The following is a 16,133-nucleotide window of genomic DNA, read 5'->3' as shown; positions in this document are numbered from 1 at the left end:
TCTATTCTTATTATTCACTGCGCAGGTCTGTGCCTGTTTTCCTGTAGCTGTTCAAACCTCCTCTTAAAAGCAGCATTAGGAATTTCTCGACGGGTGTTCTGGGAGCTCAGCACTCCAGGGTCTCACGGGTCACGAACGTTAATGCTGTTCCTGTCACGACAGCCCGGTGAGGTGAGCGAGCGTTGCTGGTCGTGGGGTTTTAAGAAGAGAGCAGAGACGGGACCGTCACAGGGTTTCGACTCTGATGAACGTTAAAAGCAGAACGTTGCCGTCAGCGTCCTTATCGCGTACCCCAGCCCAGCTCCCGCTGGCTGCAGGCGCCGCGCGTGGTTCCTTGGGCGCGTCAGAAAACGGGCAGGGTGGTTAACGGCCGCGCTGCGGTTCTTCCCGGGAGACGGAGGAAGAGCCTGGTACCGGACGCAGCTCTTCAGGGCACGTGAACTGCAGCTAACGTCACCAGCTCTCCCTGCACCCCCATCTTTGCCGCGCATTTTCCCGGCCGTGCAACACGCCTGTTCCTCCTGGCCGTTTCGCGGCCACGTGGGGTGGTTTCCTCCCTGCTCTGTGCCACCCTCTTCCTCACCGCCACCTGGAGCAGCAGCAGCATTTAAAATAAAGTCTGAGGTTTTTAAGCTTGTAGGTAAGCGTTGGACATAACAAACCGTGCAACGCTGTGTATATTAAGCTTATCTTCAGTCTTTTGGGGCTGAAAAATAAGAAATCTTGGTAAAGCAGGAGCAAACAGGATCTACAAGTATTACGGTTTGGCTGAATGAAGGTGGATTTTGACTAGGAGGGCAAAAGCAGTAACTGAATTTTTACAAGTTTGTCAATAATCGGCATTTGTCAAACATTTCAGGTGTGACAAACTTGCAAGCGACTCAAAGCAGGATCTTATAGCAGGATGGGTTAGGCAATCTTCACTGAAAGTATCGGTACCAGGGCAGCGTATAATCTGTACGTGTATCTGAGAGAAGTCTTCAGCAATGGCCTAGCAGGGTCGTCAATACGGATTTAAAATGATCTTTCGCAAGCGGGCTCTGCAAGACATTCTTAAAGACTTCGGCTAAGGTATTTTTGGTATCTCAAATTTTATTTTCTATCAAACTTGGCAGAAAAAATAGGAATGCTTTTGGCTAGAAAAACGTTTGGGATGGCCGAGGGAAGCCGCCTGGGTGCAGGATTCCCTTTCTGGGAGCAGCCTTGCTGCCTGCCTTCGGTTTGGGTCGGCTTTGCTCTCTGGGCTGCCTTGTATCACGAGGTGAGTCTCTGAAAACCGGTTCAGGATTTGTAGCGTCACAAGCTCCGTCGGAGGCAGATTGATAGACGGGGGATAAGGGAGAGAGTCTAAACTGCAAAATGCATTTGGCCGGCTGCAGTTTCCGTGTGGCAGCCGCATCCGTGTTCACAGCCGCGCCGCTGCCTCCCTCGGAGTGAGAAAGTGCGTGCAAAGAGCGTCGTATTGAAGGTTTTACTGGATTATACATGATTTGCTGCCCGCGCTGTTTCGGGCCGCGTTTGTGCCTGCGCCGAGCCTGTTCCCTGCTTTGCTGACTGCCGGCATCGTGAAGAAGCAGGTTAGAGCATCTCGGTGCGGAGCCCGTGTCCGCCTTCACCAAAAAAAAGGGATGGAGCCTGTAAAGCTAGGAGAGACTGTTCCTTGGGTTGAATTTAACAGAAATTGTATCCGTTTCCTCAAACCACAATCCCTTGAGCGGAGTCTTTTATTTTCTGTTAAGAAATGGGGTTCTGTTGATCTGGGTGGCGGTGCCAGCGTTGCGTGTGCACTTACCGCATGTCAGATGGGCATTTATGAGAGACCGAAGCGAATCTATGGGATAAGTATGAGACTTCACTGAGAATTGTCTTGTTTATGCTGGCTAAGGCCTAGCTGAAGTGGGATTTTACATACACGTCTCGTGTTTTCTTGGTGCTAGACAGATGTTTAGCTGGTGTGAATGGCGTTATTTCGTGTACCAGCTAAGGGCCTGGTCCAGGAAAGAACCAGAAAAATAATTAAAAGCAAACAAACAACAGTTTGCTAACCCATGTTTCATTTTTCGCTTAGCCGCTTGTATTCGGTGTTTGAGGGCAACCAGAGGTGGTTGTAGCTCCTGTGCGCTTCCCCCGATGTGTTACTGAGAATCAATATATGGACTGGAATAAAAGCATGGAAGTTACCGTTGCTGTCACCGGGCATCGCGGTGGCACCGTGCGTCAGCGTCTGCGGCTGTGGAACCGCTAAAGCGCACACACGAAATCCCTATCGTGGAAGGACTCGTGCAAAATCAAAAAAAAAAATCACTGGGCACGTGCAACGCTTCACTTTCAGCATCGCTTTGGGAAGTGTAAACAACGAAAGGTCCGTGCAGAAGCCGCAAGACCCGCGACGTTTCCGCCCCGCTGTCCTCCGTGTCCCAGAGCGTGCCTGCCCCGCAGCCCGAGTGCAGCTGCTCACCCTCTTTCCACCCTCGTCTGTAATACAGCCGGTTTTTCTGTGCATCCAGTGTACGGTAACGCTTTGCTGGGGGAGGACCTTGCTTCTGTTGTTTCCGCACGGTTAGGTCGCCGTATAGAGCGGGCTGCGGCTAGAGGCGGCAATACTTGTATTTATCTGAATGGGTACAACAGATACGCGTATAGGTTTAACACAGACAAACGGTTATGTGTCATACGTATATGTAATATATACACTCGTTAGTTTGTCCGTACAATATAGAGGCTATTTGGGATAGAGATATATAAAAGATAGAAGAACCCAGTAATTGCCTTTAAGATCAGAGCACAAAGCATTACCTTGGATTTTACAAGGCCAGCGAGCAACAAAAGAGCGGTAATTTATGAGCTCAGCGTAAAAGAATAGCATAATTGCATTAAAAATTAATGCTAATGAACACTAAAATGGGGAAGGTGGTTATGATGAAAGTTTGTATTCATCTTCCCTGGTTTGAATGATGGCTAGTGGCTTGATTAATGGCTTAATTTCTATCAATTAGCGGGGAAAAATCTCCTACGAGACAAGGGTAAATTGAGCATTGAATTACATATCTTGCTTTTGTGTGCTGAGAAAAAAGAGCGGCGTATCTCTGATATTAGCCAGAGTGACAAACGCGCGTGCCCTGCGCCGGCTCTCCCGGCGGGCTGCTGGCGTGCGCTTCGGGGGGGGACGACGGCCGGCAGCCAGCCAGCAGGCCCCCAGCCCCAGCCTGCGCTCCATGCCCCCCGCCCCGGCTTCTTTTGCTCCCTCTATTCAGGGAAGGAAAATATCCAGCGATTTTAGGTGCACGAGGACACTGTTTCCTACCGCTTTATTAGCCAAGTTTGATTTTTTCCTTGAATATTTTCAAAAATACCCTGAAACGCCTCAAAATGTGAGGGAACGTGGGAATGAGCACGCGAGTGAAAAGCGCAGCGGTGGAGGTAACCTGCATGCAGGGTAAACGCGTGGCTGGAGCAGAAACCCAAATGCTCTTGAATTGCTTAAATTAATTGTTCTTAAATTCAGAACTCAATCGCTCAAGCTCAGCACCCTGTCTTCTGCTTGATTTGGTACCCGGTATTTCCACTCCTTTTAATGTCCAGACTTGTTTTAAAATACTGTGAAAGCTAGGTTATAATTAGAATGTATTAAAATGGCAAATTGTAAGTACTCTGGTACTCTCTCTAGTACTCACTCTAATAAGTACTAGAGTACTTACAACATGCTGGTTTAACACATTATAATGGTAGTGCCAGCGTACTTACAATTCAGTTTGAAGAACACAAATTAACAATAAAAACTTTCTCTGGCCACACTTGCTCATTCTGGCATGTGTTTTGTCGTTTCTGCGACTTTGGCTGGAAAAAGTTATTTCTCTGGAAATCTCAACAGCTAGGAAATAGTGTGGCCAAGTGTTGAAACGGTGCTTTGACACAGCGAAGCGGATCTGCGGCATCAAGCGCTTTTTATCATGACTTAAAGTTGTTAGAGGGAAGAGGGAGTTTTGAAACGACCCAAAATCCCCAAATTCCTCTGCCGCATTCCCCTCCGGGCTGCACGTTGGTGCTCGCCCCGGCAGGGACGCTCGGCTGGCAGCGTCTTTGGGGCTTATCATCCACAATTTTCCGAACGCCTGAGACAACGCGGGGATGCGGCCGGCGTTGCGCGTGGCGGTGCCTCCCTCTAACGGCTGGCCCTGCGGAGGCTGGGCTGCTTGCCGGCCCGCGGGACTCCCCGGCTCGGAAACCGGGGGTGAGATGGCCTTCATCCCCGGGGAGCTGCCGCCGCCTCCCAGGGCTTCACCTGACTCAAGCCGGGCAGGGGCAGAAGGGGCTTGGGCTGAGGGGGGAGCATTGCGTTCGCACAAAAGCTTGCGGGAATTGCTCATTTCTTGGCTGATTTGCTCCGGTTTTCTGTAAAACGGTTGCACCGGGCCGGCTGGGGCAGGAGGTCTCGCCTTGGAGATCGCCAGCCCCGCGACGGCTGCTGAGGCCACCAGCGAGGTCCTCCACGCAGCACCGCCGGTGACCCCCGGCATCCGTGGACGTCGGCGCTCGGGCCCCGGGAGGGGTGCTGGGACTGGGGGTCACGCTCCGCACGTACCTGCGGGCTGCGGCGTGTGCGCCCGTGCCAGGGGACAGCCCTCGCTAACCGGCTCCTGCGCGGAGGAGAGACTGGGGGGGGCTACGACCACCCTAAAAAACACGAGCTCCGCGCTTTGTAAAGGGGAGAGGTGACACAAAATTAAGCGAATCCCACCTGTATCCTGCTGGATTTTCCCTCGTCCTCCTAGTGCTTTCCTTTTGTTTAACAGAAATATTTCAGCGCAACGCCCTGTAGAAGACGGCGTGTCTCAAAGCCACGTAGTTTTTTGTCTCTACTGCTGCAAACTGTCTGGGTGAAAACTTCGTTTCTCTTTGAAGACATCACTTGGCATAGCTTAAGAAAACCGGGATGCAATTAAAAAGCGCTGTGCATGTGAAAAACCACAGTTGTGGTGGAAAACCATACAGTTCTGTAATGCAGTTACGGTACCCATACAGGGGTGTGTATATACACTTGTTTAAAAATTATACGGTATCACCTAAGATAACCCTAAATAAAACGGGATGAAGGGGGAAATATTTTCCTCTTTAGCTGGTTTGTTTAGCCTGGTATCGTTTTGTGTTTTCTTCTTCTAATCCTCAACTCATAAACAAAAGAGCAGTAAAAATAGCAGCTTTTTTTTTTGCAAGTTTTTCAAAGCATATTACTTAAAATTTATTATATTTTAAATGAGTCACTTAACCAGCTATATCTCTTTAAATATAATTAGTAAAATATGGAGAAACATATTCTGAGAAATATTTTAGGTTTATTATGTCATTGCTTTGATTCTTAAGTTAGACTTGCTTGAAAGAAAACTCTTTAGGTGAAGGCATGGGTTCATTTTCTTAGTCAGGATTATAGATCAGCAATGAATCCAGTAAGCATTACAAATCTACACCTAAAGATTATACAAGAAATATTTAAAATACGTTTTTATTTAATGGGTCATTCACAAAATATTATGAGTCGTTTAATGCTTCTGTTTCAATGCTAGTTAAATTCTTAGGGGCTTCATCACCAGTTTTGTCTTCAGAAATAAGCAAAGAAATGGGAATATTTTACGCAGACCTTGCGAACAAGTTACTTTTTCTTTTATCCGATTCTCTGGTGTTTCTAATTATTGTGTGGGGGAAATTTTTGGATGGCATCTACAGGATTAATGCACATTTTATTTCTAAAGTGACATTTCACATTATCGCTAGTACAGACTAATTCAATAGGAAAACAGCAGCACTAAAAGACGTGTGTGTGTATTTATATATATATATGGGAAGACGTAGAGAGATGTAAATCCAGGTGGGAAGTGCAAAATACCGAATCGTCTCTGAAGGACAGCGTTCCCAGTTAAATCCTCGGTGCCTGGCGTAACCGGGGCAAAAATCCTTAGCTTAGTCTAAACTTACGTTAACCGAACGTTCCCCTAATAGAATCCATTTTACGCTAAGGGGCATAAATAGCGATGGTTTTAAACCCGGGCGGTGCGCTGGGGCGTTTGGGGGGCCGGGCCGGGCGCAGGCCGCCCCCGGCTGCGGCGGGGGGCTCCCCCAGCCACGCCGCCGCGCCGTGCCGCCACGGCCACGCGTCAGCGGGAAAGAGCTGGTGACGGGAATGGTAATTGCGACTGCTGCCGGAATCACCTTTTCATAACAAACGGCCTCAACGAGCCCTAATACCAGGTTTAGTTTATTTTTTTCACTATAACACGGTAAAAAGACTTGCTGTGCAATGAGTTAGTATTGATTTTTTTTTTTGTCTGTAGCCTTTTAGCTTTCTGACTCCATTATTTTTGATTTTACTATGAAATACATATCCTTTCTACTGACATCTGACAAACAACATATGGAAGTCGTTTTATCTACCAATAATGTGTTTGTCAAAAAACTCATACGCTAATGGGTTGTGCTTCCTCCAGTCCATTTTCCCCAAGTTAATGTCACTGATGTAATTCTAAACGTTTAGTGATTTTTGCCCCCTTAATAATTTGTCATTCCCATAGGTTTGTGTAGGATTCATCTAAGATGGTATAACAGGCTGGGAACTGACCGTAGGTTTTGTGAAATAAGAGTTGAGCAACTGATTTTAAATCAACATTCACCTGCCTTTCTCCGACCCCTGCTTTTAAACTGTGACTACCAGGCACACTTACCGTTCCTTTATCTACCCTCAAACCAGATGGACCCAAGAGCTTGGTGAATTATGATTTCCTCTCTCTAGCAGGGCATTAGTATATTTGTTTTTATACTTCCTATGGGATCCTTAGGAATCTTTTTTTAAAAAAGAAGGCTTTAGCAGCAAGGCAACAGAACTTTTAAACACAAGCTCAATGTAAGCAAGTGATTTTTTCCTTCTAAATTCAGAAGAATCAGACTTAAAGATGTACTCATGCACTTTGTGGTAGGGCAGCTCTTGTCCCAAGCCTTGCCAAAGCTGGAGCTTTACTGAGGCTTCCACGAAACCCTTCCAGGGGTACGCGGCTGGCCGTGCACGGGAGCAGCGCATCTCGGAGCACGGCCCTCCCAGTTATCGCCCTCGCTTCAGCTGAGGACCGCCAGTGTCGCTGCGATCCAGGCGGCCTTTCCCCCCCGGGGGGCTAGCATGCTGCTCCCTGCACGTTGCCCGCAGTGGCACAAACCTCCTGCTTGGCTTCAGTGACGTTACTGAGAAGTCAGGTACGAGCTCGCTGCCTGAAGCAGTCAGAGTGCTGTAAGCAGTTACCCAGGCTCAGCAGTCGGTGTATTTGACTTTCTGCACGTTCAACATATGCCGAAATAGTTAGCCTGTTCCTGGTCTTTTCGTCCATCACACCCTTAGAGACTGAACAATAGTCCCAAATAATTTTGATGCAACAGGGCAGGTTCTTGTTTGCTGCTTGGAAGTTACATCTCTTCCTATCTTTCGTCTGCCTTACCTATTTCATAAATGCTGCTCACAGCGAAAACTGTCCACTACTCTCCGACGCAGTGTCTCGACCACCTCAGGTTGGCCCCAGTGTACTATGTATAAAGCAAACGGTTATCGTAAGTAAGAAAGATGAAGATAAATTGGTTAAAATTTTAAACGAAAGCTTGCAGTTAGCAGAATGAATTCAAGATTTGCTTGTCACGGCAGGTAGATGCAGAAGTAGGTAAGAAAGATTAACTGAGCTGTGAATCTGGAGAAGCAGAAAATAAAACAGGCAGTAAAGCAACTACTTTTGTGTCAGATGTACCGTAATGAGCAAGCCATACTTCCCGGGACTGAAAATAAAACAGCTTTGCAGTACAACCTGTTGATAAATAATGAGGTTGTTAATTTAGTGGGCGCAGTCTAATCTATCCAGAAGATTGTCTGGTTAAGCACTGAGAGAACTAGCAAAGCCTACCTGACAGCACCCAGTTACGCGTTTACATACCAAGGTTGGCAGGAACTGCTTTTCTTCACCGTAAGGTCACTGGGAGTTGTATTTGTTGCTTCAACATAAAATCTCAGCCTGGGATTCAAAAATATCTTGTGAAATATATAAGCATTATAAGACCTCTCAGTACAATAAAGAAACAATTTTGCTCATTTGATTAAAGAGCTGCGCTTTTGTCGCCTACAAATCGTATGAGCACACAATATTTAGTGTGTTATGACCATTTTATTACCAAATTCTAAATTTTTTTTTTGTCAAATTCATCTAATAACATAACTCTTAATGCCGAACTAATCACATAGCTTATCCATGAGGAGAACACAGATGATGGCACATCTCTCGGGACATCTGCAGCAGAAGCCAAATTCACCTCCATGCAAGCAGAAGTAGTTTTACTACTACAGACAGATTGTTCTCCACCGAGTCGTCTGCACTGTCCACAAATCCGTAACTTCTCCAGGAAATCCGCATGCCATACATCTAGCAGTTGTCCTGCGAGGACATCTCTAGCAAATTTTTATCTTAGCTTCTTGAATGATTTATACAATACATGGTATTGTTCAATACATTGAACAATAATGGCCAACTCACTGTTACTTTTACTGAAGGAGAAGGTTTTCTTTGTAACAGAGTATTTTAGGCTGCATTACAAGTTTATTTTCTGGTATGTTCTGTTGTAAAATATATTCAAGGCATTGCTTAGACGCAGCATTTATCATAGGCTTCGACTAATGTATCCTGACATTACACCTTCTCTTTGTAGACCAAGCCACCCTAGTAGAGCAAGTGAAACGAGTGAAAGAAATTGAAGCTATTGAAAGTGACTCCTTTGTTCCACAGACATTCAGATCAAGTAAAGAAGTCAAAAAGGTAAGTTTTCAATATCCTTTCTTGGTGCATAATCCTTTCAAAGTCAGGTGGAAGCTGCACTATTAATAGTTTCCATTGATGAAAGAGCATCAATGTTGACAATCTTAAATCCCACCAACGACTCTCCTCTGGTCTTGGTGTGGTGTTCAAAGAAGAATACATTTAAATTTGTAATAATTTCAATGGAATCAGCTGTTTTGACAGTATACTCTACCTATGCTGAGCAAGTCTGATTTTTTAAAATTCTTTTAAAATCATATAAAACTGTGAAGATTTTTTTTTTAGGAAAAGTAGAAGAATTAAAATCCAAAAGTAATAAGACATTTACATTGTAACCAAAGGCAGAGATCAGTATTTTTAATTCTGCTGAACTGAAGCCGGGCTTTAAGACCATATTTACTCCCTGAGGCAAAACGACATTGTTTTCTGACAGCTTTCCAAAAACCTGGCGTGAGACATCCAGGTTTCAGAATTTTACCTGCATTTTGGCTGCCAAGTCTTCTAGGGAACTGGGATGCTTTTGTCTTTGGAAGTATGCAAGCAAAGGTTTTCTTCAGTTTTTCCATCTGAATTATTAACATTACCAACATTGAATTACCACTGTTTGTTTCCCCGAGGACAGGCATTTTCTTGCCTTTTCAGAAGTCTCCAAGAGGTTCATGCAGCTTCTTCAGAAAGTGATCCAAAAACCCAAAGCTACGGTTCTCCAAGCTCTCTCATTGCCGTTGGCAATACCTTTTTTTTCACTTCATGTGTTTAGTCTGGACCTTAGTCCATGTCCAGTGTGTCCCGTTAAGCACGCTGAGAAGTATTTGCATGAGGATCCTTTCATGGGCACGCATTGCAAGGGGAAGAAAGCCGAGCGCTCAGTTAAGATACTGCCACATTTGGGAGCTTGAGGATAAAATACTCAGGTGTGTGTGTTTCTTTTTAGTCAGTAGAGCCTACTGAACTACAATATGAACCTGTAACCGTCGGAGCGAGAACCGTTGAGGCATCTGCTCCTGAAAAAGAACCACCACCTGCCAATATACCTACTGCCATCAAATATCAAGATGATAATTCCTTAGCACATCCGAATGTAAGTGCGCCAGTATATGCTTTATTTTTAGAACAAGACAGCCCATTGAATGAGAGCAGGTTCACATGACCTAACAACCATTTTGCTGTGCTGCTCATCAAATAATCTGTGGTCAGAAGACCATAGCTAACGGGCCACTCATTGGCTCAAAAAGGATCACACTCCTTGCATCATCCAACAGAGAATAATTACAAAAGAAGTTGTTCACCGGTGTTGTAGTTTTAGAGTTACTAACAAATTTTATAACAAAGTAGCGTACTTATCTAATACAGGGGAATGTACGATCCTGTTTGTATAAATTCCCTGTTCAATAAAATTTCAGGAAAAATTGCTTTTGGTTTCTGTAGTTGGAAACCTGCTGGGAGACTCAGAACTTGCCCACCTTGCCAAATCATAAAGATTTAAATACACAACAGACTTAAGATAATTTCAAATCATTGTGGCTAAACTTTTGCACTATCCTTAGTGAGCACTTGTAATGGAAATCGGAGTACTTACAGTAGTGTTTTTTCAAGAATTAGTAAGTTAAAAATGACTTGCAGTAAACAAACTAATGCGAGTTCTGTATAAGGAACATAGCTAACAAAGATCAGGACCTGTACAATACGACGAACTTGCTGTTTCAGGAGGAGACTGAAATTGGAATGTCTTGGCTTTCCAGTTATTAAAAGTCTCTACCTTTACTAATGTATTTATGGCACCTTTGTATTTTAATACCCCTCTGCAGCTCGGCTTTTTCTTCGGGCACTGAAATAGTCAACACATATTTCAACAGGTTGTGACAAATAAAGAGAAAGTTAATGAGCTGTGCCTCCTTTTCTCCCCCCCGCCCCACCCCTTGTCTCTCAGCTGTTTATCGAGAAGGCAGAAGCAGAAGAGAAGTGGTTTCAGAGGCTGATTGCTCTTCGGCAAGAAAGGCTGATGGGCAGTCCGGTGGCCTGAGTGAACTGCTGTGACCATCGCATACCAGTTCTCCAGGACTGCTAAGAAATCCTACCATTAAATTGTTTTATTTTTCTCTTGTGAGGGGATTTTAATATTCAGTATGAGTTGTACAGAGAATGACTATTTCATCTGAATAAAAAAGAATGTTCTATCCTCCATTTTTCTCCCAAACTCATTGCTGGGTGACTTGCATGGCTCAGCTACCTGCTGTAGATGGGAAGGCTATCAGAGCAGTGTAATTTTCCTTTTTTGCACTGGATTCCTCTGGGGTGCAAAAAACATGACAGCCCAAGGAGACGTAATTTTATACCTCCCAATCAAAAAAATATATATAACCATGTAGCAGCTTAATGATAAATGAATAAGACTGTTGAAGTCCAGATTTACCAGCGCTCAGGCAGCAGGAGGACAAGCGATACCGCCCTGGGTCATTACATCTTCTGCAGCTGGAGGAGGATTCAGGGCAGGGGATGTCGCTGTTATCGCTTCTTCCTTCCGTTCTGCGTAGCGGTAGCAGATTTTGAGTCCCGAACATCTGTGGACAGTCTCCTTGCTGCGGGGCTCTGCTAAATTGATGCCTTCACCTGCCTGCTCCAGCCTTAGCCTGGGTCCTCACTTCTGGTGGGTGCGAGTGGAAAGGGATGTTTTACATTTCCTTGAACATCTACTGACTGCTGTTAGCATCCGGGATCAGATGTAAGGAGAAAGTTCCATTATCCTTTTAAATAAATTTGTAAAGTTGTCAGCAAGCTTCAAGAAATATTATTTTGTGAGCAATTTTAAGCACACTGGAATGTCCGATAATCTGGAAAAGACAGCTTTCTATGACTTCTCAGTGGGAAGTAATATAAATATTATTGTGTGTAATGGTACAGACCTTTGTCGAACAAGACTAGGCATATCTATTTCTGTATAAAGCGACTGTTTTCAGTCTGTCAAGCTTCTGTTTGTCCAGGTTTGACTTCAAAATAATAAAAGATTGGTCCTATTTGAACATACCAAATTTATCCTGACTATAATCCCCAAAAAATTCTGTCCATCATCCAACTAAATGCCAGAGATAATAAACAAATGAAATACAGAAGTATTTCTTCTGAAGTATCTAGGAAAGCTCTGAGAAAACTATTAAATAAGTAGAAGATTAAAATAAGCCCCCCACCTCTGGACACACCTCATTGGAAATTACCTGCGTCAGCTTTCCCATGTGAATGAAGAAATTAATTTAGTGTTACTTTTCCTTGTTCTCAGATCTGTGGTTAAAAAAAAGAAGGGAGGATGATTCTGGAAATGTACTTTGATTGTTTATTTTTTTTAAATCACTGCTGTAAAAGGAAAATGTATTCCATTTACATTCTAACACATTTTTACTTTTTCTTTATGAACAGTGTTAGTTTTACTTGGTCCTGCATTAAAATGGCTATCTGTGCTTGAAGATTACCTTGTCTGCAACAAAAAATGTTAAAAAACACATTGTTTCATTTTGGCATTTTCAAATAGTAAATATTTGTCATTGTTCTGTCTTCTAATCACCTTCTGTGTTTCTTTCGTAGTAAATAAAAACTGTTTGATCTCCATGCAAGGTACAGGTGTAAATTCCTCTTTTCACACATTATGTGGGATAATTTTGGTATTTTTATTGGATGCAAACTGATTCCTTTTATGTAATTTGCAACCCTATAGGATACTAAAAAATTCTACAAACTGGTCGGTTATAAATAAGACTTTGTGGTAATAATAGGGTGTACCTACTACTGCTTATCAATCAGTAACTACGTTTGTCCAGCAAGTCCATGCTGGAGGAGAATTATGAGCAAGATCTGGAAAGAAAATGGAAATAGCATTTAGATAATCTGAATTGAATATGTACTGAAATATGCCAAACATAATTTGAAACATGGATCATTATAAAGTTGATTTTTATAGTTCTAGTTGCAGATTCGTGATCAGAATAACCAATAAATGATTACTCAGAACTCTGTAGTTTTCGTGGAATATGTAACTTGTGCGTTGCCCTAGTGTCTGTGTGTGTGGAGGCCATTCATTTAAGAGGGTTTTTTCCTGTTTTAGGCCCTATATTCTATCTCAGTTCCTACTTCAAACATCCATTATGCATACTTGAAGTTTATGAAGTCATTGGTGTTGGGAGATGAAGGAGTTGCCAGGATGGAGTTTTTGCCTAGACACCATCTGTTACAAATTAGAAAATGTACCATCCTTGTTGTTAGAAACCTGCAAGTTCATGCAACACAGATTTCTAAAGATGCCTAAAGTATGTCAGTGCTGCTCAAGTGCGCGTCCTGGAGGTGAGAGCTCACATGGATCCGATGAACGACCTTAGCAATGCCAGATGTTGGGTCTGGCAAAGTGAGTTTTAACCTTACTGTGGATCCCTCACTGGGTACGGCTAAGCTGAGTACTCAAAACTCTGATCATCGAGATGTGAGTGGCCTTTTGCAAGATTCACTTGCAGGGAGGCTCAGTCCTTTCTGAAGCTGAGCCCTATTGAAGGGGCACTGGATCAGTGCTCTGCCTTGCCGAGAACCTGCCGTCGCTGATTCCACAGCTTAAACCTTCGGCAAAAATAGAGGCTGTTCCACCGCATTTGCTCCTGTAGAGTGAATTAAAGGTTGTACAAGGCCAGTCGTAGGGTTGTAGGTGTAAATGTGTAGACTGCAGCACTCTTGATTCAAGTTGTGTGAACTATTTTGCTTTTAGTTGAATAGCATCCTATGATAAATTATTCCTTTTCCTGTCAAAGGTAGGCAGATATTTGACTATCAGAAATGAAATATGGAAGAAGGCAGCAACATCAGAAATTAACTTCACTCGGTAACCAGCTACACACGACTAAGGAGAATTTTGACAAACTTGCTGCTTAAAATTATTTTGCAAGACTTGGACACATTATAAATGGATTGTACCCAGATACACGTGCACTCCACCGTTCCATGGGTAGGGCCTTTTTGCTGGAGGAAGAGAGCGTGTGTTACCTAATCAGCCAGATACAAATTTAATTCACTATGTTGTAACGTGGACATGAAACCCATATCAATTTGTACAAATTAATCGCCGCTAACCTGGAAAAATGCATTGCTGACTCTCAACTCGCGTTTCTCCTGATCCAAAAAGGTGACACCTTTCAACAATAATCCTACTTTCTTGGTTTCTTTGCTTCTAAGGTCATTTGATGTTCTCAAATTTATAATTTAGGACTCTTGTCTATGGAAAGTTTATTTTTTTGTTGTATTTTCCACTTTGCTCCGTGCTACTGGTGGAAGGGAATGGATTCCTGATTAAAGAAGGAAAAGAAGCAGCTGTTTGTTAGTTATCCAACTGAAACAGAGGACTTGTAGCTGTGTTTTGCAGTCTATAGAGACAGCAATGACATGGTTTTGTCATTCAGGACTCGTGACGGGGTGTCTCTGAGACAATCGTCTCTAACATGAAATTCCTCCTAATGCCAAACTGCCTTAAATCTGACTCAGACGAATGGTGTGCAGGAGTGAAAAGATAATGCTGTAACTTGAGTCATTCAGACTTCTGGTAGTCAGCAAAGACCTCTACCCCGAGAAATCACATTAGCAAACTCATTTCACTTAGCCTGCTGAACAGCCACCATCAATTAAAATCAAACCAGGCTGATGTTGATTTGATAACTTTTAGGTAAAATGTTCACTAGGCCTTTCAGATTTCTTGAGTCATCCAGCATCTCCACAACTTTTTTATTATGCTCATTGCTTGAAAAGGGGCTGTGTTTAGTTTTTAAGTTATTATTACTGTTATGACATTTTAGAAAGAGTTTTGCTACTAAAATAATGGGATCTAAGAAAACACTGCCAGCCAGGAGATCAAATTTTGCTACTGCTGCTGCAGTTGCTCTGATACGAGCAGGACTGAATGATCTCGAAGGCCATTTTTCCATCAGTAACCCAAAACCAACCTTCTCGATGATTACAGTTTTCCATTTGTCAAGTTACAAGAAGGAAGTTATTTTTAGTGGAGATCTTTGAACTCTAGAAACCTGTTTCAGGACAGATCAGCTTGAACCTCTGACTTAATCCACATATGACACAGGGCTGCCGCGACTTGTCAGCTTGCAGCAGTAATAAAAAGCAACACTAGAAATAGCATTATTTCAGAATTTAAAATATTCACCATTTGTAATTTTGACTTAGTGCAGCATTGCCTAATTTCTTTTTTCCTGAGTGTTCCCTCCCCCCCTTGTCTCCCTCTTTGCTAAGATGTAGGAAAAAGAGGAGCATTGGCTGGGCCGGATTATGTGACGCTGGAGACCAAGACTTAGACACTGAGTCACTCTGGAATTGCCACTCCGGGGTGAGAAGTGACACGATACGTCTCCTCTTTCTGGTAGGAAGCAGGAGTCAAAGCTCAGCCCAGAGAGCAGAGGAGGGAGCTCAGTGCTAATGCCAGCGCTGAGCTGTGCCTCGCTTCCAGCTGGGCTCCCCCCCGTCAAGGTGTGCGCCTCGTGAGCGGGAAATGGTTACGCCACGATTTAAACCCAGGTGAAAGTCACTACTTGGCTATCGTTTCGCTTCTTCAGAAATGCAATACAGACTGGGGCTGCGTGGCTGCAGGGTCAGTAATGATATGAGAAGCCTTTCGGCCCTTGGGCATCATTTTTGAACATGCTGTTTTGAAAAAGCTGTAGTTTAAAGGGTGTTTTCTCTGCTGAGCCGCCACAGTAGAAATCTTATTCCCACTAGATGTCTCTGCCATCCCAGAGCAGTTGTCACACTGAACACCAGTGGCTGTCTAGAAAGGCCATAGAAATGAGATACACGTAGCTCGCATTTGCCTTCTTACTGCCTAAACAGAGCTGGGGTTAGGGCAACAAGACAGAGCAGTTAGTCTCATAGTTTTCTGTTGCCTTACAATCCACATCTTTTTCCAACAAAAAATACTGCTCGAAAAGGTAAGCTCCAATTAACTACTGCCTAAGTGACGCAGTCGCTGGGGGAGTTGATAGGAAGGAAAAGTGGGCTCTTCCCCTCCCTCACCAGCCAAATCAGCTGCCCAAGGGCGCGGGGCCCCGGCTCCGCTGCCCAGCAAGTTCTGGAGCTGGCGGGGTGATGGGAGGGACGGGCACCTTCCCCGGACACTGCAGGTCTCCCCAGCTCTGGAGGCAGCTGCTGGATTTCCATGTCACAGTTCTGAAAGGAAGGCATAAACAAATGTCGTTAATTATTATTAATGGGAACTAAATACAGCTAACATTTGTAAAAGTGTCGAATTGCATTTTTGGATACCTTTTCAGT

At 44.0% G+C, this 16,133-nt stretch overlaps 1 protein-coding gene across 2 annotated transcripts in view; it reads left to right on the top strand.

Annotated features, from left to right (window-relative positions):
* Window positions 1-10,854, top strand: part of RSRC1 (arginine and serine rich coiled-coil 1) — a gene marked incomplete at both ends in the record, with an annotated part of 163,044 nt that extends 152,190 nt beyond the window's left edge. For both annotated transcript variants that reach the window (XM_082003686.1, XM_082003687.1), the window contains 3 exons: window positions 8,725-8,831; window positions 9,766-9,912; window positions 10,762-10,854. In XM_082003686.1, the coding sequence (XP_081859812.1) occupies window positions 8,725-8,831; window positions 9,766-9,912; window positions 10,762-10,854 (347 nt within the window). The remainder of the gene's footprint in view (window positions 1-8,724; window positions 8,832-9,765; window positions 9,913-10,761) is intronic.
* Between the last annotated feature and the right edge of the window lie 5,279 nt (window positions 10,855-16,133).

The sequence above is a fragment of the Phaethon aethereus genome, assembly GCF_964289735.1.
Source record: "Phaethon aethereus genome assembly, chromosome: 9".
Taxonomy (NCBI): Eukaryota; Metazoa; Chordata; class Aves; order Phaethontiformes; family Phaethontidae; genus Phaethon; species Phaethon aethereus.
The sequence above is the reverse complement of the archived record's forward strand: the minus strand, read 5'-3'. Positions and strand labels throughout refer to the sequence as shown.